This window comes from Perognathus longimembris, chromosome 1 (assembly GCF_023159225.1).
Source record: "Perognathus longimembris pacificus isolate PPM17 chromosome 1, ASM2315922v1, whole genome shotgun sequence".
Taxonomy (NCBI): domain Eukaryota; kingdom Metazoa; phylum Chordata; class Mammalia; order Rodentia; family Heteromyidae; genus Perognathus; species Perognathus longimembris.
Window position 1 is genome coordinate 70,655,077 of NC_063161.1, and position 25,745 is coordinate 70,680,821.

A 25,745-nucleotide genomic window follows, 5' to 3' on the forward strand; every position below is an offset into this window, starting at 1 on the left:
TGAGGTCCTAGAGAGGCCGGAACTCAGGACCACAGTCCTCCTGGAAGTGGGCGGGGCCGGTGCACACCCACACCCACCCCACCCCCTCTCGTTCGGGCCGGGGGCGAGAAGTGGGGTTTTTTTTTTTTTTTTTTTTTTTGGCCAGGCCTAGGCTTGGAGTCAAGGCCTGAGCATTGTCCCTGGCTTCCTTTTGCTCAAGGGTAGTACTCTGCCACTTGAGCCATAGCGCCACTTCTGGCCGTTTTCTATATATGTGGTGCTGGGGAATCGAACCCAGGGCATCATGTATAGGAGGCAAGCACTCTTGCCACTAGGCCATATTCCCAGCCCCGAGAAGTGGTGTTATTAAATGGCCCTCCTGAGACTATGGGGACAGTAGAGCTGGTGGTCTTTCATTGTTTTGCTTGCGGGGCACTGAGTAGAACCCAGGGTTTCATGCTTGCTAGTCAACCACTCTACCACTAAGCCAGCTTCCCAGGCCCGGCCCTTTGTTTTGTTCAAGGGTTTCTTTTCTGCTCGACATGGCCCTGTTCCACTGGACCCTGGGATTCCAGAGGGCTCACCGCCTAGCAGAGGCCCATTTCTAGTTTCCTGATAACCAGAGGTGATATGTTTAAGAACGCTCATAACCACCTGCTCTAACATTTGGTGTCAGCAGTGCCCAAGGTAGTCTCTATCATGCACACATGTACGTCAGCTCTTAAATGCAACAGTATGCATTTGGCAAGTGTAACAGCTGTTGCTGAGCAGTGCCCCAAGCCTGTAACCCTAGCCACTGGGGAGATGGAGATCAAGAGATCTTGGTTGGAGCTTAGCCCAGGCTAAAAGTTCCACTCAACCACTACCCACAATGTGGTGGCACGTGCCTGACTTGCCTTGCGCCTTGCCACATGGGGAAGCATGGTAGGAAGGCAAGCCCAGGCCATGGAGTTGTCTCAAAAAAAAATAACTAGTGGAGGGGCTAAGAATGTGGCTTTGTGGTAGACTACTTGCCTAGCATGCATGAAGCCCTGGGTTCAATTCCTCAGAACTACAAAAAACAGAAGCCAGTGGCTCAAGTGCTAGCCTTGAACAAAAGAAGCTCTGGGGCAGCGCTCAGGCCAAGTTCAAGCTCTGACAAAATAAAAAACCCTAATGGAGAAGGGGACTGGAAGGGAAGTTCTATTTGCTTGGCTGAGACTGTGGTTTAGAACTCAATTCAGTGACCAGAAAGGGTTTGCCTCAGTAGCAGTGGAGAACCTACAAGCAGGTGAGCCCTAAGCTAATGGCTCACGCTTGCAATCCAAGCTACTCAGGGAAGAGTGAGTTCCAGACTCAACCAAAACATCTGAATTGCTACCCAAACAAGTGCTGTCTTTCCTACTGAATCACACAGAATGCCTTTGTTACCACAAACTCACGTGACTTGAAGGTGAGTGTAACTGTAGATAAATTTGAGTTAAGTCTATGACTACGTCAGAAGAGAAAGACAATGTACATTTATTAAAGTTATCTGTTAAAAAAATTAAGGCTCTTTTAGAATCTATTTAATAATCGGTGTTGTTCTATGGAATTTGGCTCTTGCACAAAAACACAATCTCATCTTCTGAAAAACTATCATTTTAATAGTGCACTTCATTCACGCTACAGCAGGAGCAGGTGGAAAACAAGGTGGCAGGTGGCAGTGACACTCCAGAGGCACCACCCTAACCCTCGAAGAGCCCCACCCCAGGTGCCTGCCTTCTCTGGGACTTGCTCTATTTACATTCATCCTAGGTGGGTGAGGTCAGAAGAGGTTGAGCTACAGCTAGGTGTTAGAAGGGACAGAATGGGGCATGCTAGCTGAGTGGGCATCCTTAGCAAGGAGAGGTTACCACTGAATCACTTTTCACCCCAGGAGGGAAGGACAGAAGGAAGGCCAAAGCTAAGGCTCCTGACCCCCCTCAGGTTATTTGCTGCAGATGGACTGCCTAGTCGGTTCCACAACAGGAGGGCCTAGGACTGCCCTCGGAAATGGGGTCTTCCTGCTCCAAGAGCACTTAAAGATACAATACAGCAATCTTTTTGGTTTTTTTCAATAAATTAAATTCCTCAGCACCAAGTTTGTACTATTTGCCAAAACAGAAAACAAAACAGCATGTTCCTTGCCAAATCTTGAGGCTGGATGGGGACAATGGCTTTAAGATCCAGCCTCTGTCCTCCTCCAAGCAATCAGGACCCAGAACATTCTTTCCACTGCCTTTTGTGCTCACTCTACTGACGAGTAAATTCTTTGACATCTCTTTTCTAGTACGCCTGCATCCCTACCTTGGGAAAGAAGGCTTCTGTGATGTGAGAACAATGTTTTAGTGCAAACACCCTTCCAAAAAGGGGTCCCCAAAGCCTCCTTCCACCTCCAGCCCTTAATCTGTTGTCACAACCTTCCAAGGCTGGCATTGTCTGCCAATCAGTGTGCCAGGACTTCCCCAATCCACCCATTCATTCTCTGAAGTGAAAGGTGTGAGGTGGAAGGGCATGCCTAAGTTGTTTATAAAGCCAGCACCTTTGCCACCCGGGCAGTGAGGCAGTCAGGCATGTGGCTTTCTTTCACGTAGACACTTGGCCACTTAATTCAGCAGGAACCCCGAGAGAACTTTTTCTCAGACTCATTCCATTCAGAGGTTTCTCTCCAGTGTGGATCCTCTGGTGTCGGACAAGTGCCGAGCTATACCTGAAGGCTTTCCCACACTCACTACATTCGTAGGGATTCTCCCCAGTGTGGATTCTCTGATGCTGAATAAGGCCTGAGCTGTAGGTGAACTTCCCCCCGCACTCCATACATTCGTACGGCTTCTCTCCAGTGTGGATGCGTTGGTGCTGGTAGAGGTGCGAGCTCTGGCTGAAGGCCTTGCCGCACTCATTACATTCATAGGGTTTCTCTCCAGTGTGGATTCTCTGGTGGTGGATGAGCGTGGAGCTCCTGCTGAAGGCTTTCCCACACTCATTGCAGGCGTAGGGCTTCTCGCCGGTGTGGATGCGCTGGTGGTGGGTGAGCGTCGAGCTCCAGCTGAAGGTCTTGCCACACTCGTGGCACTCATACGGCTTCTCACCGGTGTGGATCCTCCGGTGCAGGATGAGGGCGGAGCTGCAGCTGAAGCTCTTCCCGCAGTCCTGGCACTCGTAGGGCTTCTCGCCCGTGTGGATGCGCTGGTGCTGGATGAGGTGCGAGCTCTGGCTGAAGGCCTTGCCACACTCACTGCACTCGTACGGCTTCTCCCCAGTGTGGATCCGCTGGTGCTGGATGAGGTCCGAAGTTCGGTTAAAGCTCTTGCTACATTCGTCACACTTATGGGGTCTGTCCCCCGCAGGAAGTCGCTGCTGAGAGAGGAGGCTGCTCCGGAACTCGCGGTACTTCTCGCTTCTCCCCGCTGCGGGGACCAGCTTTTCCACACCTGGCACTTGACCCAACTCCTGCATTGTCCTGCTCAGTCTCTCACCAGTCGGGTTCCCTAGCTGCCTCTTGAGACTGAGTTCTTGTCCATAAGCTTCTTCAAACTTAAAACCCTGAGCAATATCCTTCTGGAACCTCCCCAATAGCATTCCAGGGGATCCTGCAGCTTCGGAAATTCCTTCATCACTTTCAGTTCTTGATTCACCATCTGGACAATAAGAAATGGAAATGTCACTGGGTCCTTGTAGGAAAATGAACAGGTGTCAGAGGACAGGACGCTCACGTGACTGGCGTGTGTAAAGACAGGAGCACAGCGCACTGCCTCTTGCAGGCCTGCAAAGAGGCTTTATGTCCAGTACATGAAACTAGGGCAAAGTAAGACAACTTGGGTTAAAGAAATAGGAAGGACAGGAGCCAGCAGCTTGCGCTTGTAATCCTACCTACTCAAAAGGCCGAGATCTGGGGATTGTGGTTCAAAGCGAGCCAGAGTAGGAAAGTCTATGAGATTCTTATTTCCAATTAACCACCAAAAAGCCACAAGTGGAGTGGCTCAAGTGATAGAGAGCTAGGCTTGAACACACAAAAGCTCAGGGACAGCACCCAGTCCCTGACTTCAAGCCCCAGGACACACACACACACACACACACCTCTCACGTTCCTGTAAAAGCAATGTCCTTAACAAAGTGGGAGGTGTCTAGGAGTAACAGAGAACCCAAGAGTTCCAGAACATTCATGTGGACGTGGCAGAACCTCACCTTAAGGAATCCTAACACACACACATACACACACACACACACACACACAAGTAGATGGAACTAGCTTTTGAGTGAGAAGCCTTGGGCTAGAGTTTTACAATCACCAGGCTCTGAGACTATAGAGCCAGCGTAGTGGTACATGTCTATAACTCTAGCTACTCAGGAAGCAAGAGACTGGGAACTGCAGCTCAAGGCATGCCAAGGCAAAAAGTGAGCCAGACACCATCTCAACAACTTGCATGGCGTGTGTGTGTGTGCGTGTGCGTGCATGTGTGTGTGCGTGCATGTGTGTGCGCGCACGCCAGTACTGAGCTTCCAACTCCTTGCCCTCTAGCTCAGCTTTTTTGCTCACAGCTAGTGCTCTACCATTTGAACCACACCTCTACTTCGGGCCTTTTGCTGGTTACGTAGAGATAAAGAGTCTCAGAGCTGTCTGTCCAGGATGATCTGAATGGAGATTCTTAGCTCTCAGACTCTTGAGTAACTAGATTACAGACCTGAGCCACTGGCACCCAGCTCACCTTGTACGAATATTTAAAGATAAATTTAAAAATTGGGGGAGGGGGAGAGGTGTGGGTCAAGTGATACAACACCTACCTAGCAAGCTTGAGTTTAAATTCCAGTACTGCTTTAACAAAAAGTTAATCCTATACTACCCTCAAGTATGATCAAGTGAGGACTGAATGAGAATATGAAAACTTTTTTTTTTTGCCAGTCCTGGGGCTTGAACTCAGGGCCTAGGCACTGTCCCTCAGCCTCTTTTGCTCAAGGATAGCACTCTACCACTTGAGCCACAGCGCCACTTCTGGCCTTTTGTTTATGTGGTGCTGAGGATTGAACCCAAGGCTTCATGCACGCTACGCAAACGCTCTACCACTCTGCTACATTCCCAGCCCCTGTACTCGTGGGTGTTCTCAGACCTCAGTCAGCAGTTACTGCTTCCAGTGACTGGACTGTTAGTAGCAAAGGGAGGAGGCTGAGGGCAGAGGAGCTGGGTGGGGAAGGCACGCTCCTCACCCAGTGAGAACACGTTCCTGTAATTCTCCAGCATCACATCTCTGTACAGACTCCTCTGCGCAGGCTCCAATCGCTTCCACTCCTCCCGGATGAAGTACACAGCCACATCCTCAAATGTCACCAATTCCTAGAGACACAGTCACACGTACGGCTTCAGAATGGGGTAGGGCAACCCATTGGTAGAAGTGGGCCGAGGGTCAGAGGCAGGACACAGCCCACGATGGATTGCACAGGGAAGGCCCATGGCGCTAATGGTGCCATCGGTCTAGGGCACTCCACAGGACAGGAAGGAAATCACAAAGGGCCCCATAACGCACCTGAGACTTGGCTTTCAGGAGTGCAGCTGCCAACACTTTGTCCCCAAGGCTGTCCTTGTCAGGAAAGGCAGGAACTTTGGAGGAAGGAAGAGCTGAAGGAGAACAGGGCCCAGGATGAGTTTGGGTCCTCTGGCCTCTGGTCATTTCACGCCACTACCCAGGCCCTGCTTTCATGACTCCTGTACTCTTTTTGGTTGGTGTGTGCCAGTACTGGACCCTGAAGTCTGAGTCTCTTGATCTTTCTTGGTGTTTCTGCTCACGGCTCATTTCTACACTTGAGCCACACCTCTACTTGCAGCTTTTTGCTGGCTAACTGGAGATAAAGAATCTCACAGGCTTTCCTGCACAGGCTGGTTTTAAACCACAATCCTCAGATCTCAGCCTTCTGAATAGCTGGGATATGGGCGTGAGCCACAGTGCCTTCTGTATTCTTGTTATTCTCCTTCAAGCTGGGTCCAAAACAGGCTACCACTCCCATCCCTACCACCACCTCAAACTCTTACATCACTCAAAAAAAAAAAAAAAAAAACCAACAACAGCTTTTAATCCCAGCCCTGTTAGAAAGCCCACAGCTCTCATCCTTTCTCTCCATCTCTAGACTAATCTATGCTCTGCAAGTGTTATCTGTTTGTGACAGAGCACACTACTCCACCAGTTCTTAAATTCACATGTCTGTCTTTATGGGCAAAACCACCAGACCATACTAGATCTGCCAAAAAGGGCATTAAATGCTTTGCTTCTCCACGTGATTCTGAAACTAGGGGGATGGGGCATGGCTCAAGTGCTACAGCACCTACCTAGTACACACAAGACCCTGAGCTCAAACCCCAATACTACCAACAAATGGAGAAAATACACAGTATAGTTTAGTGATTTTTTTTTTTTTTTTTTTTTTTTTTTTGGCCAGTCCTGGGCCTTGGACTCAGGGCCTGAGCACTGTCCCTGGCTTCATTTTTGCTCAAGGCTAGCACTCTGCCACTTGAGCCACAGCGCCACTTCTGGCCGTTTTCTATATATGTGGTACTGGGGAATCGAACCCAGGGCCTCATGTATACGAGACGAGCTCTCTCGCCACTAGGCCATATCCCCAGCCCTAGTTTAGTGATTTCTATGCACTTCTTCTGACCTGCAGTATGACAATTCCCGAGAGCTTATTCTCAAAGCATGTTCACGAAGAACACACTACCATGATAGAAAAATGGTTGCCATGTAACTAGGCTCTTGAAGAATTCCTGAAAAAACTCAGGAGATAACAGTTTTCTTTTCTTTTTAGGCCCAAGCCCAGGACTTGAACTTAGTATCTGCTGCTTCACTAGCGCTTTACCAACCAAGACAACCCCTACATTTTCTTAATCTTGCATAACAAGTCACAACTCTTCCAAAGTGTGTCAATTATAAAAACCTATCAGGCTCACATTAATTAGTTAATGGTTAAGTGAAGTCAGTCTCCTCTCACTAAGCTGAGTTACCTCAGTCCCTTATGCACATCTGGGTTCTACTAGTCAGCCCAGTGCCCAGTGAAGAAAAAATTTCAACAGATGATTGTTGACTGACTGAATAAAAGGATGGATGAGGCCCAACATGGCAGTGCACACCTGTAATCCCAGCACTTGGGAGGCTGAGGCAGAAGGATCCAGAGTTCTCACAAGTTTTTCTTTAGAAAGTTGTTTAAAGAATGACCCCCTATTCTCACCACTCTCCAGCAAAGCCTGAGGTTCCTGAGGTACATGGTCAGCCTGAGTTTCCATGGGTCGGGCTGGGCGCTCGGTTAGTCTCCTATCTGCAGACTCAGCAGGAAGCAGGCTCAGAGAGTGAGGAAGCACTGCAGAAGCAAGAGTTCAAAGTTCACAGATAATTTAAACTCACCTCCTGAACACAGAAACAGGCAGCTAGCACTACCCAGGGAAGGCAGAGGAAAGCAGCAGGGACTAGTCTCTGTAATAAGTGGACCACAAAAAAAACTGCCCAAGTTTCCCATGACACCCCACTTTGGCACCCACACCAACACTCTGAAAACTGTAAACACAAAAAGTCAGTCTGTGCCAAACCCTGGTGTCTACGCCTGTCATCCCAGCTACTCAGGAGGCTGAGGTCTGAGGAATGCATTTCGTAGCCAACCTGGGCAGACAAATCCATGAGTCCTATTTCCAATGAACTAGCAAAAGGCCTAACTGAAGGAACTTGGCTCAAATGGTAGAGCACCAGCCATGAGAGGAAAACGCTAAGGGAAAGCATGAAGTCAAGTTCCAAGACAAGCACTAAAAAAAAATAATAATAAAGAACCCCCCTCTTCAGAGAGGCAAGCGAAAGGCAGCCATGGCCCCCTCACAGCTGGCTCAAGCAAAGCTGGAACTCAAAGGCATATTGTTGAGAACAAGTCCTCAGTGTTGGCATGAGAAAACAATGTCACTCACAGAAATAAACTCTTTACTGTGCCCCTCAGTTTCAGATGCAGGCAATGCTCTTCCCTGCCCTGCTGGATAAGCACACACCCTACAGCTGCTCCTGGGAACTATAAAGACCACCAGGAAGTGAAGAAAACCCTGCCCTGCCATTAAGCCCACACCCTAGACCTGCTCCTGGGGACTCTAAAGATCACCAGGAAGTGAAGAGACCCGTGCAAAGCTTTACCTGGTGGACCCTTTCCTTCCTTCTTTGGAGTCGGTCCCCAGAAGGCCAGAGTAGAATCTGGCAGTTTCTGTTCAATTCCTGGCACTTCTATCTTCAGTTAATGCCAATGCTGAATGAAAAAAAAGTGGTTGTCATCTTATTCCTAACTAGATATTTAGAATATAGAGTGAGGCCACATAGGTTAATACACACTTATTGAGACCACACCAATGGCCAGGTGCAGGTGGCTCACTCCTGTAAACCCAGCTACTCTCCTCAGGAGGCTGAGATTTGAGGATCGTGGTTCAAAGCCAGCCAGGGTAGGAAAAGTCTGGGAGCCTCTTACCTCTAATGAGCCACCAAAAGTCTGGAAGTGGAGCTGTGGCTCAAGCGGTAAAGTGCAAAAAAAAAAAAAGAAAGAAAGAAAGAAACCTCAAGGACATCGCCCAGGCCCCGAGTTCAAGCCTCCCAGGACACACTCTCTCTCTCGCGCGCGCGCGCGCACGCACACACACACACACACGAGACAATCAAAACACTCGAAGCTAAGCGATCCCCACTCCGGAGTCCCCTGGGAGGGAAAGAAAGACACCTGTCGTTTCTCTGCGTATCCCGGGCGCCCACCGTCCGGCTCCCGCGAGGCTGGGGCCAGCTGCCCAACTCTCCCTGGAAGCCTGGGGCGATGGGGCCCCGGCGAGGGCGGCCCGAGGCCGGCCCCGGTTCTCCGGGTTACCCCCGCGCTTCCCCAACCCAAGTGAAAGGCAAGAAACTTCCTCTCCGGGCGGGAAGCGCCGCCACCGAGGAACAGCACCCGGGAGCCGCACCGAGTGAACCAGAACCGGGGCCGGACACGCGGGGCCCCGAGGGAAGCGGGGATCCCCGCACCCCGAGTCGGCCTGGCCCACGCCAGCGCCTCCCTCCGCTCTCCCGAGACCCCCGGGGGCGGCCGGACTCACCCTGGGCTGGGATCAGGCCCTACTGGACCCCGCCGCGGAACCACACAGGGGGCAGAACAAAGAACGGAAGCTCCCACCCCTTTCGCGTCCGGGTCGTCCCGTGCACCGCCTGGTCCACCCCACTCCCCTTGCCTGTGTGGTCTCTCTAGGAACTTCGGAGGTCTTCGCCTCTCCGTGGTTGGCTGGCACTGGAGGCTGCTCGGCGGTGTGCGCGGCGCCACCTACTGGCCGGATGGGGAAGGGCCCAGCGCCGCAGGGGAAATGGACGTGAGTGCTCCTAGACCGCACTACGCATGCTCCACACACCCGTGCGGGGAGACTGTTGGAGGCTGCCATGTGTCTGCCCCGCGGGGAGGGGTGCAGCAAATGTGAGCAACTTTGATATCATAAAGTATAATAATTCGTTGATATGAATAATACCCCTAAACCAGACACGGTGGCTTAAGCCTGTAATACTAACTACTCAGTATTATGGGTTCAAGGAAGGGGGTTCCCCGTCCCTCCAAGAGCCCACCATGCAGAGGCAATCTCAGGTTAAAAAAATGGATTTATTGGGTAAGTAAAAAGCGAACTGACTGGCCAGGGACACAGCACAGACTCGGGAGCTGTAACAGTGACCGTACAGGTCCCAGGTTTGGCACATCAGTTTCAGAAAAACATGTAACACAAAACAGGACAGAGACACAGAGACTTCAGGAAGATTTCTAAGTAACTCCTGCAGCCCACATATACCCTTGACCCTATCAGGAAACAGACCAGAGAGGAAAGCAAGAACAAAAACCATACCAACAACCAATTCCGCTCCAATGGAGCTGACTTGGGACACCATGGTGATGAGAGAGCCAGGAGCCAGGACCCAGGACGTGAACATGGAGACACGTGGCATGGTGTAATGGCACCTGAGCTGGCCTGACCCTAAATAGGGTCAGGTCAGGGGGTTGAGTTACAGGAAGCTCCCAGTCCCAAGCACTTGACTAACAGTTCCAGTAACCTATAGGCCATGTGCCCACCCTGTCTCTTGGGATTCAGGAACACCCATCACCTGGGGATGGGTCTTCCTTCCAGTAGGAATCCAGGCACACCCATCAAGACAAGAGGCTAGATAGTACAACTCACCTAGTAGCCAATGATGATGCTGGCTGGTGACAGAACACCAGCCTTGAGTGAAAAGCTAAGGGAGAGAGATCAGATCGTAAGTTCAAGCCCCTGAGAACTATGACCAAAATAATAAAATCCCAGTCAGGTGGAATACGGAAATGGACCCGAAGAGTGTGGGTAAAAGGTGAGGTTTAAAGGCTGCATCTGCTTTTATGCCCTCCTCTGAATCCTGCAGATTCTACACAAAATGAAATCTTGTAATATCCTGAGTAACTGAGACCTTCACAATTCCCCTTAAGGTAAGAAGCAACTTAAAAGATGGATTTGCTGGGTCTGAAAATTCACTAAAAGCAAAATAAAAGCTGAATAACCCCACACAACCTCTCTTGCATCTGATGGGAATCTAAAATCCTGAAAATATGAAAGTCCACTCCTCTCCCACCATCCTCCCCACCCCCACTCCTCCCACACAGTAACAGGTTCCTGAATTCCCCAAAGCAAGGCTGACCCAGGACCTGCTTAGCAGACTCCCTGAGCCAGGCCTGCACAGATTACCTTAGGCTCAAACTAAACTTGCAAAGCCCATCCCGAAACTTTTTGTGCCCTCTAACCACCTTCACTCAGGATCCAACTTAAGTCCCTTCACCCCTGCCCCCCAGCACACCTGGTGTCTCCTGGCTCTCCTCAGGTCCACATGGCATCCCTCTTCAACTTTCCATTAAAGTTGATCTGCTCTGTTGAGGTCGCTGTCTCTGCCTGCTTTCATTCTTTTCGCATCCATCTTTTTCCCTAACAGTATCTGTGCCCTTCGACCCCAGCCATCCTCTCAGGTAGTAACTTTACAATCACCTTGGACTGTACAAAAGATGTTTGTGGACCAAGGCAATCTACAGGCAGAACAGCCAAAAGCTCAGGACAGATTACCTCCCCACCCCCCACCCCCCACACCCATGGTAAAGTGATAACCTGATAGAAACAAAGACTGAACTAATGGTCAACCAGACCATCCCTAACCTGGGATTGGGTTGTTGGTTTTTTTGAGGGGGGGTTTACATTAGGGCTTGAGGTCAGGTCTATTTGCTACCCTTTAGTGTTTTGCTCTCAATGTTGACTTTCCTGAGCTGGCTTTGAGCCATGATCCTCAGATCTCAGCCTCCTGAGTAGCTAGGTTGACAGGTGTGAGCCTCTGGTGCCGTCCCTGGGACTGTTTGAATTATGAATGCCTATGTAACCTGAAGCCAATGTCTGCACCCTGGAAGATGGCTTCCCATGATTACCATGTAATACACTTTCTTTCTCTGCCCTTCATCATGTCTATTTGACACATATCACTGGAGGCCTGGGAGGCAGTCTGTGCTGAGCTTCTGGCATTTTTGGCCTTTGCCACAAGATTATCAGTGTATCAGTGAAGCCTCAAGTGGTAGATTGCAAAGTAACTACAGGAGAGAATGGCTCAGATCAGAGGGTACAGATGCAAAGAGAGGGGGCTGGGTGTCTAGTTTCCATCCTGCTTTTATGTCCCAACAAAATCAGCTTGTGTGTGTGTACACATGCACCTGCTCCAGTGTTGGGAACTCTTAACTTTTTTCACCCAAGGTTGGTGTTCTACCACTTGAGTCACGCTCTACTTCTGTCTTTTGTTTTGGCCAGTCCTGGGGCTTGAACTCAGGGCCTGAGCACTGTCCTGGCTTCTTTTTGCTCAAGGCTATAGCACTCTACCACTTGACACACAGAGCCACTTCTGGCTTTTTCTGTATATGTGGTACTGAGGAATCAAACATGCACACTAGGCAAGCACTTTACCACTAGGCCACATTCCTGGCCTCAACACTTCTGGCTTTTTTGCTGGGTCATTGGAGATAAGAGTATCACAGACTTTCCTTCCCAGGCTAGCTTTGAACCACAGTTGTCAGATCTCAGCTTCCTGAGTAGGTAGGATTACAGGCCAGTGCCTGGCAGTCTCCCATGTTTTCATTGCCTTTCTACCCAAATAGATACTAGATATTGTTGGGGCATATGCTGAGGCTTTTCCAGTTGCTTCTACTGTTTCAAAGAACTCTCCTGTATAGAGACTGAAACTGGGTTTTTAAACCTCAGGCCCAAAGTCCAGGAGTCCCACATTAGATCTACTTGCCCCTATATGCCCAGGCAGAGAAAGATTTATTACACGGCAGCCATGAGAAGCGGGAAGAGAGAGTACTTCAGTACATCTTCAGCCAGTGGTACTGACATTGGCTTCAGGTTAAATAGACAGAATTGGGGGCAGAGTGGCAAAGATATGTGTAGTTAAAACAGTCCCAAGTGGCAGGCATGGCCCCGTTGCCCATTAGCTGAGTCTCTGAAAGGAGTTCCAGAGGAGTTATCACTTTACCTCTGCAGGAACAAGTTGCCTGGCAAACTTCTCCTGACTTTGTGGCTGTCTTCTTTTTAAGATGACAAGAAGGCAATGCTTGTTTGAGGAGCAACCTGCCTTGTGTCACAAGATACTATCTTTCCTGGAGCCCAAAGTGATTATAAAGCGACAGAAGCAAAGAACAGCTCAGATCAAAGGGACAGTTCATTCACAGGGCCCAGCAAAAGCATCTTTTATTATTTTTTTTTATTGTGGTAGGCCTAGGGCTTGAACTCAGGGCCTGGGCTCTGTCTCTGGGTTTTGCTCAAGGCTAGCATTCTACCCCTAGAGCTACAGCTCTACTTCTGGCTTTTGTGTGTGGTGGTGGTGGTTAATTCAGCATGAGTCTCATGGAATTTTTTGCTGGAGCTGGCTTTGAACATTGATCTTCAAACCTCGGTCTCCTGAGTAGCTAGGACTACAGGTTGAGCTACAGATGCCTGCCTAATAAGCATCTTTTGTCCATCCCTCCGCCCCCCCCCCCCTTTGGGGTTTGGACTCAGGGCCTGAGCACTGTCCCTGGCTTCTTTTTGCTCAAGGCTAGCACTCTGCCACTTTAGCCACGGTGCCACTTCTGGCCTTTTCTGTTTATGTGGTGCTGAGGAATCAAATTCAGGGCTTCAGGCCTGCTAGGCAAGCATTCTACAGCTAGGCCACATTCCCAGCCAGTGATAAGCATCTTTTAGGCTGCCTCTTTATTGGGATGGCCACTTCCCCTTCTCTTCTTCCACTTCAACCACCCTCCCAACAAGTAAGGTGTGGTGGTTCACACCTGTAATCCCAGTACATGAGAGGTAGAGGCACAAGGATCATGAGGTCAAGGCCAATATAGTCTACATAATGATGGGAAAGAGTCTCAATGAAACTGGAATTTCAGGCAGGAACAACAACAACAACAAACAGGTTCCGTGGATCCTAATCAGATGAGATTTGTCCAGCCATCCCCACAAGCCAATTAAAGATGCCAGCAGTGATGAACAGAGAAGAGGTATACTCAGATGCGACCAGGAAGATTAAGGGGCACTGTGATGCTGAGCTGACTTTTGTCTTCGGGGCAGTTCTTTTTTTAGTTATTGAGGGCAAAGGCAGGGCAGGAATCCATAGTTAGGACAGTCGTGGACAAATAGAGCCTGGCTGATCGTGATTGCCGTCTCCGGAAGAGTTCCGGAGAAGCTGTTGCGGCTTTCCCACTGGTGCAGAACCGGAACGGGATGCCTGGAGACTGGTCTCCCTGAGCTTTGAAGTGTTTGCTTCAAGATAGGAGGAGGGCTCTCTGTCTGAGGGGCAATTTACCCTCTGCCACAAGATGTTTCTCAGTGAGTCCTGTCCTGGCAGCGCTAGGGAGTTGGGCAGTGCAGCCAGGAATGGTTCAGATCCACGGGGGGCACAGATACAAAGGGGGGAGCTGGGCGCCAATCCACCAGCCCAGGTATTAGCCATCTTTGAAGCTGTCTCGCACGTCAAAACGAAGAACGAAAACACCGAGAATTCCAAAAGGAGAAAAGGGATTCCAGCTCCGCTTGAAGGCCGGGCCGTGGCCCCTGTGCTCAGGAGAGGCCGTGTGCCGGCGCCGCTGCACACCCTGGAAAAGCAGCTGCGCAGGCCCGGCGCCCCGCCCGGCGGCTCCCACCGGCATCCCAGCTGCTCCGGGGGCGCAGAGCTGAGGATCAAGGGTCGAAGCCAGCCCGGCAGGAAAGTCCGTGAGACTCTTCTCTCTCCAATAAACCAACGAGAAAGCCACAAGTGGAGCCGAGGTTCAAGGGGTAGAGCGCCAACCTCGAGCTAAAAAAGCTCGGGGCCAGCGCCGAGGCCCTGAGTTCAAGCCCCCGGACCAGCAATCAACAACAACAACCGAGAAACACAAACGCCAGGCATCCTCATCCCAACGGAGCCAACCCGGGGCGAAGCGCCGTCCCCCAAGCACCCGCTCCGAGGCTGGGAGGACCCGCGCCGAAATCCGGGTCCCGCCGCGCCCCAATGTCCCTAGCGCGAACTCGCACGCCCCACCTCCGCCCTGTCCGATCCCGTCTCCCCTCCGCGGTTCCCAGCGCCTGGCACACACTGCGCATGCGCAGCTCGCCGCCGACGGAAGCCGCGAAGGAAGGGGGCGGGGCCGGGGCTGGCGGGCGCGGGGAAAATGGCGGCGGCGGCGGCGGCGACTGCAGCGAACGGGACCGGAGGGAGCAGCGGGATGGAGGTGGACGCGGCAGGTAACGGGTCGTGCAGGGCGGCGTCTGGAGACACCGTTCTAGGGTGCGTTACGGCCCTTCCTGGCTTCCCTGGAAAGGCGACGTCTCTGTCCGCAGTAACTTACGGGAAGGATGTCCGGGCCCGGGCTGCTTACGGTCCTCAGCTTCCACCTCCAGGGAAGGACGTGGGGTCTGGATGCTCACCTTCTTCTTCCCTTTCCCTCCGTGCTCAGTCGTCCCCAGCGTGATGGCCTCCGGCGTGACCGGCAGTGTTTCCGTGGCTCTCCATCCGCTTGTCATTCTCAACATCTCCGACCACTGGATCCGCATGCGCTCCCAGGAGGGGCGGCCCGTACAGGGTGAGTGGGGCCGGGCGCCCGCGCCTCCCCGCCGGCCTCCCCGCACCGGAGGCCTTCCCGGGGCAGTGGCCGATGCCGACCCCACCCCCGACACCGTGCCCCCAATTCCCGGTCCACACTGACCCAGACCCTCAAGTGATCAAGGAAAGATAAAGGGGAAAATTGTGGCTCTCTCATCTTTACCTCTGTATTCCGTGTTGCTCTCCTCCAGTGATCGGGGCTCTGATCGGGAAGCAGGAGGGTCGGAATATCGAGGTGATGAACTCCTTTGAGCTGCTGTCTCACACCGTGGAAGAGAAGATTATTATTGACAAGGAATATTATTACACCAAGGAGGAGCAGTGTGAGAGGGGGATAGAAGTGGGGAAGAGGAGTGGGAGGTCGGCATCAATTTCTCCCCCCCCCAAAAAAATCACTAGATGGGGAAAGTTTAAGAAGGATCGCTGAAGCAGATCTCAGAAAAAAAAAAAAGCATATTTCGGATCTCACCCCTCTACTCCTAAGCAAATAAGAACAGAGAAGATGGGAGAAAGGAGTATTCTAACTTTAGGAGGGAGGAGATGATGGTAAAAAAACGAACCCACAGACTTTCAAGACGTTAAGGAAGGATGGTTTAAAGAAAGGCTTTCTGTTCTGGCCCCTTCCTCTCCAGTTAAACAGGTGTTCAAGGAGCTGGAGTTCCTGGGTTGGTATACCACTGGGGGGCCGCCTGACCCCTCGGACATCCACGTGCATAAGCAGGTATACACACTCGTGTGCACGCAGGGGCAGAGAATAGAAGCTAAGGGGAAGAAGAATGATGGGGCATTGACTTCTGTGCCTTGCTTCTCTAGGTATGCGAGATAATCGAGAGTCCCCTCTTTCTTAAGCTGAACCCTATGACCAAGCACACAGATGTGAGTATCACTGACTTACCACTCATTCTGTTTTTTTATTCTCACTCTTGCTGTATTTTACTGTCAACATCTCTGTTAGGAAGAGCTAGAGGTGATAGCTGCACACTGCCACTTACCCACCATTGTGTGGCTTTGGGTTGTCTTTTAAGCTCAGCAAGGCATTTCCATGTGTAAAATGAGGATAATCCCTCTGGTTCTCAGGAAAATTAGGAGTGAGAAAAATGTGTGCAAGGCATACTATGTAGCACCTAGTATAGGTTCAAGTGTATTTGCCCTTAGTAAGAGTTGTTCTTCGCCTCTTCTTCGCAGCTTCCTGTCAGCGTTTTTGAATCTGTTATCGATATAATCAATGGAGAGGTAATACCTTACCCTTCAATCTTCAGATTCTGTTCTTGGCCCGTTTCCTGGTTTCTGTGTGTGTGTGTGTGTGTGTGTACGTAGATTCTGGAACTTGAACTTGAACTGACCCTCTTGCTCTCACTTGGCTGTTTTGCTCAAGGCTGGTGCTCTACCACTTGAACCACACCACCACTTCCAGCTTTTTGCTAGTTGTAGATAGTATCTTTTCTGCTCTGCTGTCTTCAAATAATGGTCCTCAGGTCTCATCCTTCTGAGTAATTAGGATTACAGTAGGCATGCTCCACTTCCAGCTTTTGATTCTCCATGGGACCCTCTGTCCTGCAGGCCACAATGCTGTTTGCTGAATTGACCTATACCCTGGCCACCGAGGAAGCTGAACGTATTGGTGTTGACCATGTGGCTCGAATGACAGCAACAGGGAGCGGAGAAAACTCCACTGGTAAGAGGTGATCCTTGGAGGTGAAGTGTGTGTGCACACATGTAACCATGTGACCTCAAGTCCACTGGTAATGGAGGTGAGGTGTGTGCATATGTGTAACCACGTGACCTCATGTCCTTATAGTAGCTGAACATCTGATAGCACAGCACAGTGCAATTAAGATGCTGCACAGCCGTGTCAAGCTCATCTTGGAGTATGTCAAGGCCTCTGAAGCAGGTAGGACAGGTGCCTCCTCTCCCCCCTGGGAAAGTGACCGCATCTTCGTCAATGCAGCCTCTTTGTACCCTTAGGAGAAGTCCCCTTTAACCACGAGATCCTGCGGGAGGCCTACGCTCTGTGCCACTGCCTCCCAGTGCTCAGCACTGACAAGTTCAAGACAGACTTCTACGATGTGAGTGTGAAGCCCCCAGATGGGAGGGACTGACATTGTCCTTGCAAACAAGGCAGGGGCTGCTGTCCCTTGATGTCATGTGAAGGACCCCCCAGGGAACTGGTTCTTTCTGTTCCCTCCCAGCAATGCAATGATGTGGGGCTCATGGCCTACCTCGGCACCATCACCAAAACTTGCAACACCATGAACCAGTTTGTGAACAAATTCAACGTCCTCTATGACAGGCAAGGCATCGGCAGGCGGATGCGGGGACTCTTCTTCTGAAGAGGTTACTTGAAGGGATCGTGCCCAGAGGGCACTGGTAATGCCCAAAGGGGCCGGGCACTACCTCCTTTCAGAGGAACTGCTGTCATTAATAAAGGGGGAACAGCCCTCAGCACCTTCCTGTGACTTTGTCCTCTGTTCCCCTCACCTAGTCTCAACCAGGACCTTAGTTCCAGCTTTGTTCAGAGCTAGAATCCCTTGTCATCAACAGTTTTTCCAGTGACCAAGTTCATCCCTCTGACACAATCCCTTGTTCAGCCATAGAACCATCTTTCCATATGGAGTCAGGCTGCCTGCTTCTACCTAAGTGGCATTTACTCTTAGTGTTACCCTGTAAACATGACATGTGACAGTTTTCTTTCCCAAGCTGTCATTTACATTTTACACATGGAATAATGGAAGGTGTCCTGTGGGTACTGGACATCTTAAGCCGTGCTGTGCCTCAGGTGTGTCAGTGCTTGACTAGCAGAGTGTAAACTTCACACAGTACACTAGATGTGATAGGATAGTTTAAGGGAGAGACAATTACAAACTCCACAATGCTCTGTATAAATAAGTCAGGCCTAAGCCAGATAAACATACTTTTATTAGCAAAAAGAATAAATCAAATGTAGCATGAGAAAAATGGGTCTCATCTCCCTTTGAGGGCACTGTGGTAGCCTGAGCAGGGCAGGGCAGCACTGTCCGGTGCCCCCAGTGTCCTGAGCAGGCTGCAGTCAGACGAAGGTGATCCAGGTACGGGAGGCGTTGACCTGCCAGACGTTTAGCTCCTCATACTCATCCAGAGCCGCCTGGAACTGAGCAGGCGTGAAGCCACGCGACACGCAGCGCTGCTCCGCCTCAGAAAACCGCACACCGCGGCCCCCCGAGACCAACTCGCGGACGGTGGCAAAGATCACATCTGCTGGCCTCTGAGTCCTGAGGATAACAGGGGTGTGTGTGCGGACACAGCCATACATAGTGAATGACCTGCCCGGGGTTAGGTGGTGGTTTGTCCAGTTTTATCCTGCACAAAGCCACTTACCTGGTTGCTTGTCCTTTGTCACCAAGAAGGGAGTCCTTGGACATCTCCATCAGCCTGATGGCTTCATTCACATCTTCCTTCTCCACGGTATCCACCATGCGCAGGCGGGCCTAAGGGGAAAGTGCAAGAGAGAGGTGGGGAAGGGAGAGGAAAGAAGGTAGTCAGGGACCCTCCTTGTTCCAACCTTCAGGTTGGGCAAGCTGTGTGTGGCCTACTCAACAGAACAAGAATTGGGACCCCACTGTGCCCCCCACATCCGCAGTGTTGGGCCGGCACTGTCAGACCGAGACAAGTGCAATGCCCAGGGCAGCGTCCAGCAATTGCCCAAGTCTCCGCCTCTCAACACTGGCCAGTCCCGGTGTTCGGCTGTCTTGTGAGGGGAGTAGACCCCCTGAGCTCCACAGGGATCCCCACCATGACAGATGGGGCCTGGCTTGTGTCCTGGGGGCTCGGGAAGTGCTAGCTCAGCAGTAGGCTGGGTAATCACGCTACCTGCACGAACAGCACTTTGGAGCCCCCACGACGGGGGAGGGGCAGAACCGAAGGCTTATGGTTTCTAGGACAGGATCTAGGACCCAGGAACACGAAGGACCCTGTCCCCAAAGCTCACAGCGCCAGGCCTTCCCCTCCTTGGGCGCTGCGCGTGCCCTGCCGGAGCAGCAAGTACCCACAGTGCGGTAGCACAGAGAGGACACTATCTGCACTGTCAGCACTTTAGCCCCGGCAGAGCTGCTGGGAGGGGGCGGCCGTGGGACGACCATGCTAAGGTGGGTTGCCAGGTAAGGGTGAGGACAGACCAACACTCACCAGAGCAGTGGACAGGCGGAGAATGGCCAGCAGGGTCCGGGCTGAAGTGAAGGTGGCGTCCTTACTAGCCCAGGCCTCTCGCCTCATCTCCACGTAAGCTGCTGTGATGTAGTCAGCAAGAGCCTCGGGCACTGTGGGCTGCCGCTCCCGGCACATGGCTATATACCGCCTGTACGAAAGATATGAGAAGTTCTCAGGGAAGATTCTTAGGACCTTCCTTCTCGGGAAGGAAGAACCTAGCAGGCCATGATTTGCCTGCCTACCTATATTATTGAGGGCTTTCTCCAAATAGCACTGCCAGAGCATCTCAAATTACTTTCTACAAGTAGGGAAAAAGACCTTTACTAACAGACGCATCATAAAAGGGGAGCAGGGGCCAGGAATGTGGCTTAGTGGTAGAGTGCTTTGCTTGCCTAGGATGCATGAAGCCCAGGTTCAATTCCATGAAGCCCCAGGTTCAATTTATCAGTACCACATAAATAGAGCTACAAGTGGTGCTGTGGCTCAAGTGGTAGAGTGCTAGCCTTGAGCAAAAGCAGCTCAGGGACAGTGCCTAGGCTCTGAGTTCAAGCCCCAGGGCTGGTATGTGTGTGGAAGGGAGGAAAGCCAGTTCCCTCTGAATGCATGGCACAGATAAAGGTAATGATCCTGTGATTGCAAAGAGTTGTAGGAAGGAAGAAAACCAAAACCCTGAAGATCACTGTGAAGTTACCAGATGTCACCTCAGAGGGGAAACTGCATGAAAATGGTAAGGAGGTCTCTTCCTGGTCCCTGGCCTATCCTGAGACTTGAACTCAGGACCTGAGGACTATCCCTGAGCTGCTTTTGCTCAAGGCTGGCACTCTACCACTTAAGCTATAGCGCCACTCTGACTCTTAGGTGGTTTACTGGAAACGAGTCTCATAAGACTACCCATCACACCCAGTCTTCAAAGTCATCACGGTGTCTGAAGAAGGTAAGAACAATGAAACATGGCCGCAAGTCACTGCCATGTGCCAGAGATTTGCCTCAGAGAAAACCCGACCCTGTGCAGCCCCCTACCTCATCAGCTTCATGTCCAAAGGCTCAAACTGGGCAGGAGGCTGCCGGCTGTGCTGGTGCACGTAGGTGATGTGCTGAGCCAATCTGGCAAGAGAAGAAGCAATGACGCTGGTCAGTCCTGCCTCAGGTCCCCCTAGTTGGCATTTCAGCCCCACCATCTCCACAGTGGGCCAGCCCTGCTGTTAAGAGGCTAGAGAAAGCTCCTGGGAGCTCTGGGTTGAAAGCTTTGTGGCCCCCCCTCCCTCTGGGCGAGCAAGGCTGTCTGTCCTCCCAGGGTGCTGAGCCGCATTCACCGGAGGTCATTGTCTCGGTCAGGCCGGTCCTGGATCAGCCAGAGGAGGTCAAATCGGGACAGCAGTGCCGCTGGAAGCTGTATGTTCTGTTCCAGACTGCGGCGGGGGTTGTAGCGCCCATATGCGGGGTTGGCAGCAGCCAGGATGGAGCAGCGGGCATTGAGAGTGGTGAGAATGCCCGCCTTGGCAATGGAAATGGTCTGCTGCTCCATGACCTCATGGATGGCGGTGCGGTCCACCTCCGCCATCTTGTCGAACTCATCAATGCAGCACACGCCCTGGTCAGCCAGCACAAGGGCCCCACCCTCCAAGGTCAGCTCTCCACTCACAGAGTCTCTGAGCACTGCTGCTGTGAGCCCTACTCCAGAGGAGCCCCGGCCTGTTGTGTACTGGCCTGGAGGAGGGGAAAGCAGGAGACCACTGAGAGAAGAACATGGGGGGAATGAGCCCAAGCTGGAACTGCTCACCTCAGTACAGGGCATCTGGAGACCAGGGGTGCTGCTATGCTGGAGCTTTTCCCTTCCTCACCACTCTCACCAGATCCTCAGCCCACCCACCATTACTGTGGTTGTTCCTACTTACTTCGGGGGGCCAGACGATCAATGTAAGACAGGAGCTGGGATTTGGCCACCCCAGGATCCCCCATCAAGCAGATGTTGATGTTGCCTGGAAAAGGCAAAGAAACCAAGGAATGACCATATTCTAACACAGAACTGTGGAGATTTGCTCATCCTACTGCACCATGCATCATTTCTTCCAAGCCTTTTCTGTAACCATGGAGACAAGACGCCAACTCTTGTCTGGGACATACAGACACTACCCCAAGTCATCCTCTTTCCTCCCATATGATCTTGCCCTCCTCAAGCCTCTCCTTTTCCACTCACCTCGGATTTTCATGCCTCGAGGAGACTGATCCACGCCGCCCACCAGCAACAGCAACAGTGCCTTCTTCACATCTTCGTGCCCATAAATCTCGGGGGCGATAGACGCGGCCAGCTTTTCATAGAAGTCCTCCTCTGCAGGGGAGTGAAGATGAGAGCACTTCCCAGTGCCAAAGCTCGACCTCCTACTCTCCCGGCCCCTCACCTGCAATCTGCCTCAGCTCTTCTCTGCTCAGCTCTCCAGTCCCCACCTCATCGTCCTCACTCTTGTTCATCTTCACAATGCGATGGGCTTCCAGGTAAGTTTCTGAGAGTAAACCCTGGAGAGGAGAATGCCAGGACAAGAGTGACCCAGTTACCTGAAGATCACTGAAGGAAAAAACAGCAAAACACCCCTGCAGGGGCTGTGATGTGAACACGGCTTAGCGGTAGAGTGCTTTGGTTCGATTCCTCGGCACCACATAAACAGAAAAAGCCGAAGTGGTGCTGTGGCTCAAGTGGTAGAGTGCTAGCCTTGAGCAAAAAGGAAGCAAGGGACAGTGCTCAGGCCCTGAGTTCAAGCCCCAGGAGTGGCAAAAAAAAAAAAAAAAAAAAAAAAGGAAAAGAAATGAAAAGCACCCCCAAACTTCTACTATTATGTTTTGCTATTTTCTGAAAGATAAACAGAATGGGGTGGTGAAGGGCAAAGAAAAGTTTCAAAATTATTCTCTTACCTGTACCATCTGTCGGAAGCCAGTGCGCAATTCTGGCAAGAAGATCCCAGTGACGCTGACATGGTCTCCGGGCTGGGCGATCCTCGTGTTTTCCCCTTCCACCAGCACTGTGATGGCCCGAGGAATGTTGCCCACGGGCACCTGGTCACTCTAAAGAGAGCACATTGGATTGGAAGAGTACAGGTCTTCCTCCACAAGCACTCACTGTAGACTAGACTATAGGAAGGAAGCAAAGGACTCTACCTTCCCTTGCCTTTAGTTTTTCTGCCTGCCCCCACTGTGAGTGACTGCAGAATTCAAGTGACCCCCTGCTCTACCTGCCCTGGGCCACATACCCCAAACTCACATGTTCCTGCATTTTCATCTCCTGGAACTTAATAAATTTGGAGCCTCGTGTCTGCAGATAGAGCCGCCCTCCTGAGCGGTTGGTTTGGCACTCCTGGCTTGGGCACATGATCAGAGGCATAAAAGTGGGAGATTGGATCTAGAACAGGAGAAGGAAGCACAAAGGAAATCAGAAGAACCCCTTCAGCAAATCTAGGTCGGTATTGACCAACACCAAGAAAATGAAAATAGATGGACCACTACTTATCAAGAAAGAAGATATTAATAGATAAAATTATTTGAAACAAAAATACAGCCAACTGCTTCCCAGTTTCATGCCCCCCAACATACCGGCTGGTAGGTCTCTGCCCCACACTGGTCACAAGTATAGGTAGCCACCACCATCCTGGGTTTGACTTCAGAGACACGAGTGACAATTCCACGCACCGTCACCAACTTCCCTACAGAGTCAGCCCGAACTTCACGGATCACACGAGGCTTGTTGCTACTTGGGCCTTGAAAGTACAGCTCACTGAGGGAAGAGAATCATAAATCAACAACATCCTAAGGAATAAGTCTCACCCTCCTCACGAAGATACTCACAATCTGCGCATAAGCTCAGGAGGGTACTGGTTCTGGGGGCTTCGAGTGGCCCCAGGGTCCCGAGTCCGCTGCTCCATCATCAGCCGGTGCTCAATGTAAACATCTAAGACATCTTTATTTACTACCTAAAGCAAAAAAGGTAGAGAAGTGGCAGCCAGCATAGGAAAGGAAGAAAAGGAGACTAAGCCATCAACATCCCCCTTTTCTACCAAGATATGAGAAGCTTGCCAATCACTCCTGGCTCAGCCCTACAGGCACTCACCTCCCTCTGCTTGTACTGAGGCAGCAGTTCTTGTACAACATCGGCAAAGAGCCTGGAATAGCGTTTGGCATTCTCACAAATTGAATCCACTAACTCTGGGTCTTCCTCGGCTACGTCATCCAGGTCCACATATAGCGCCACTTGATCTCGATGAGCCAGCTGAACCTGGAGTGGGAAGAAATAACATTTCAGAGCTAAGTTCACCTTGTTCACAGCACAAAGCCTATTAATGTTGAGATCCGGGCCCTTCTTGGGCATCTATCCACAGGGGAAAAGAAACAACTTCCCAACTCCCCCAAACACCCTGACCTTTATGAGCACATTATGATAACTGAGTACTAGGTACCCTGCCAAACAGGTCAGGCAAATATCCTTGAAGAAACAAGGCAGAACACCTTACCTTCAGCGGAAGCCCAGATGCTTTTTTTTTTTTTGGGGGGGGGGGAATAGGTCGTGGGGCTTGAATTCTGGGCCTGGTCACTGTCCCTGAGCTCTTTTTCTGCTCAAGCTAGTGCTCTATCACTTGAGCCACAGTGCCACTTCAGGTTTTCTGGTGGTTAATTGGAGATAAGTCTCACAGCCTTTCCTGCCTGGACTGGTTTTGAACTGTGGGCCTCAGAACTCAGTGGCCTAAGTAGCTAGGATTACAGGTGTGAAACGCTGGTGCCTGGCCCATTTCCCATTTCTTTCAGGCAATCTTGGACTTACCAACTGGTTCCCATACTTGAATTGCTTCTTCCCAAGTTCATCATCCTGGTAAAACTCTTGCAGGAACTTTTTCACCTTTTCTACAACATTAAACCCAAAAGAAACCTTTCATTGCTTATAGATTTTCCACTGAACTAGATTCTACTGAGTGCCTAAGAAACCCACTTTTCACTTAAGACAGGAAACCTACCCAGTTCTCCCCCAAACTGGGCGGGATTCTTTTTCACAATTCTGTTTTCACCTGGGCAAGGATACAGTTGTTTTACCCCAAGCCTTCTTTCCCTCCATCAGGACAATTTCAGTTTACCTTAGTTAAGGCACCTTTCTCCAATAACCCCCCCCCCAACCCTCCCGTTTTCTCTTACCTGTTTGACTCCCACTTTCCTTTGGTGACCCTTAAAAATCTCCTTCCCAGACCTCGGCCAGCGGCCCGTCCCTCCACCCCACCCCCAGCCACTGCTTCCGCTCTTAGTAAACAAAGAAGCACATGGGCCCGGGTTCCAGCCGCTTCACCGCCCCGGGATCCCTCCGCCCGGGGTGGGAGTCCGTCCAGCGATTGGCCAGCCAGCCCGGCACCACCCCCTTCCGCCTCCCTGTCGTCCTTCGCGACTTCGCGCCCGGCCTCGCGCCTCCCCTCTCCGCTGCCCTAAGTCCACCGCGCGGAAGGACACTGTTTACACACGACTCTCCCTCTGTATGCCTCGCGCCACTTCCTCCCGCCACCACTTCCGCTCGAGGGGAATTGGCCAATCAGGGCTCTCAGCGGGCCAGGTCTGCCCGCCCCCAGGGCTTCCGCGCGTCTCCTCTGGATGCAGTGGGTGAGGAAACTTGCTAGCGCCCCCAGGCCGGGGGGAAGCAGCCTGAGTCCTCCCCATCTGAGCTCGAGAGCGCTTAAATCCTCAAATACCAGGGCCTCCGGCCGTCCTGAGCGCCACCCTCTCCTCTGCAGCTACACCCTAACGTTTCTATACCCCTTGGAAGGCCCCACACCCTTTTTTTTTTTTTTTTTGTCAGTCCTGGGGCTTGAGCTCAGGGCCTGAGCACTGTCCCTGAATTCTTTTTGTTCAAGGCTAGCACTCTGCCACTTGAGCCACAGCGCCTCTTTCTATATATGTGGTGCTGAGGATTCGAACCCAGCCAGGGTTTCATGTATAGGAGGCAAGCACCCTACCACTAGGCCATATTCCCAGCCCCCCCCCCCCTTTCTGGGCTGGAGGGAGTGCCAGGTTCTCTTCGATCCAGGAGCCCTCGGCCTCGGTACCGCGGGGCCTGATTCTGCCTCGGAGCCCGTCGACCCCTGCTCACGCCCACAAGTGTTTGCTGGGAGGCTTCCCGCATAGGACTGCACTCCTAGACTTCCGGAGACCTACCTTTCTCAATCGCGTAGTCCTTAAGTGCCATCGCCGCTGGAGACCCTGCCGCAGCAATTGGCGGGCTTAGTTGTTTCACTTGCGGGAAGCCGCGTACGTTCGTGCAGTGGACTGAGGCTGGCCAACTGAAATTGGCGCGAAACGTCCCCTCCCATGTGACCGGGCACGCTGCGTGCGTGCCAATCGGAATAGACGGCCCTCCGTCCCCTACCTGCCCTCCTCTGGCTCCAGCCTTAGCCAATCACTGGGCGTGCTCGGGCTGAGTGA

At 51.7% G+C, this 25,745-nt stretch overlaps 3 protein-coding genes across 6 annotated transcripts; 1 reads left to right on the forward strand and 2 right to left on the reverse strand.

Moving 5' to 3' along the window:
- Positions 1–1,583: 1,583 nt before the first annotated feature.
- Positions 1,584–9,183, reverse strand: Znf3 (zinc finger protein 3). Of its 3 annotated transcripts, none has more exons than XM_048367971.1 (6): positions 9,065–9,183; positions 8,130–8,238; positions 7,192–7,320; positions 5,499–5,590; positions 5,182–5,308; positions 1,584–3,617 (listed from the first exon to the last, which is right to left on the reverse strand). In XM_048367971.1, exons 3-6 carry the CDS (start codon positions 7,244–7,246, stop codon positions 2,566–2,568), a joined length of 1,326 nt encoding a protein of 441 aa, XP_048223928.1. In that variant the 5' UTR covers positions 7,247–7,320; positions 8,130–8,238; positions 9,065–9,183; the 3' UTR covers positions 1,584–2,565. The 3 variants fall into 3 exon arrangements, with proteins under 3 accessions (XP_048223928.1, XP_048223929.1, XP_048223932.1); XM_048367972.1 differs by having other exon boundaries at positions 7,094–7,320; XM_048367975.1 differs by lacking the exon at positions 7,192–7,320.
- Positions 8,791–17,578, forward strand: Cops6 (COP9 signalosome subunit 6). The gene is made up of 13 exons (XM_048345338.1): positions 8,791–9,164; positions 9,214–9,331; positions 13,861–14,227; positions 14,603–14,764; positions 14,977–15,102; positions 15,314–15,445; positions 15,755–15,843; positions 15,936–15,998; positions 16,308–16,355; positions 16,683–16,797; positions 16,921–17,013; positions 17,088–17,188; positions 17,312–17,578. Exons 1-13 carry the CDS (start codon positions 8,791–8,793, stop codon positions 17,450–17,452), a joined length of 1,929 nt encoding a protein of 642 aa, XP_048201295.1. The 3' UTR covers positions 17,453–17,578.
- Positions 17,579–18,001: 423 nt separating this feature from the next.
- Positions 18,002–25,633, reverse strand: Mcm7 (minichromosome maintenance complex component 7). 2 transcript variants are annotated; one of them, XM_048367687.1, is made up of 15 exons: positions 25,479–25,633; positions 24,109–24,188; positions 23,401–23,565; positions 23,139–23,263; positions 22,887–23,067; positions 22,558–22,695; positions 22,212–22,361; positions 21,704–21,818; positions 21,502–21,633; positions 21,200–21,283; positions 20,618–21,011; positions 20,325–20,408; positions 19,284–19,452; positions 18,477–18,586; positions 18,002–18,370 (listed from the first exon to the last, which is right to left on the reverse strand). In XM_048367687.1, exons 1-15 carry the CDS (start codon positions 25,507–25,509, stop codon positions 18,169–18,171), a joined length of 2,160 nt encoding a protein of 719 aa, XP_048223644.1. In that variant the 5' UTR covers positions 25,510–25,633; the 3' UTR covers positions 18,002–18,168. The 2 variants fall into 2 exon arrangements, with proteins under 2 accessions (XP_048223644.1, XP_048223647.1); XM_048367690.1 differs by lacking the exon at positions 25,479–25,633 and adding an exon at positions 24,474–24,529.
- Positions 25,634–25,745: the final 112 nt, after the last annotated feature.

Bases quoted from the DNA above. Each gene is read 5' to 3' on its own strand.
- Mcm7 (XM_048367687.1), bottom strand. From the start codon at position 25,509: ATGGCACTTAAGGACTACGCGATTGAGAAAG. The intron at 23,068-23,138 runs GTGAGTATCTTC...CTCTTCCCTCAG, and splicing joins CCTGAGCTTATGCGCAGATT to TGAGCTGTACTTTCAAGGCC. The intron at 21,634-21,703 runs GTGAGGGGCCGG...ACTCCCCTGCAG, and splicing joins AGAGCTGAGGCAGATTGCAG to AGGAGGACTTCTATGAAAAG.
- Znf3 (XM_048367971.1), bottom strand. From the start codon at position 7,246: ATGGAAACTCAGGCTGACCATGTACCTCAGGAACCTCAGGCTTTGCTG. The intron at 5,591-7,191 runs GTGAGAATAGGG...GTTCTCCTTCAG, and splicing joins TCAGGCTTTGCTGGAGAGTG to CTCTTCCTTCCTCCAAAGTT. The intron at 3,618-5,181 runs GTGAGGAGCGTG...CTTATTGTCCAG, and splicing joins CAGGAACGTGTTCTCACTGG to ATGGTGAATCAAGAACTGAA.
- Cops6 (XM_048345338.1), top strand. From the start codon at position 8,791: ATGGGGCCCCGGCGAGGGCGGCCCGAGGCCGGCCCCGGTTCTCCGGGT. The intron at 9,165-9,213 runs GTGCACCGCCTG...TGGTCTCTCTAG, and splicing joins TTTCGCGTCCGGGTCGTCCC to GAACTTCGGAGGTCTTCGCC. The intron at 9,332-13,860 runs GTGAGTGCTCCT...CTCTGCCACAAG, and splicing joins GCGCCGCAGGGGAAATGGAC to ATGTTTCTCAGTGAGTCCTG.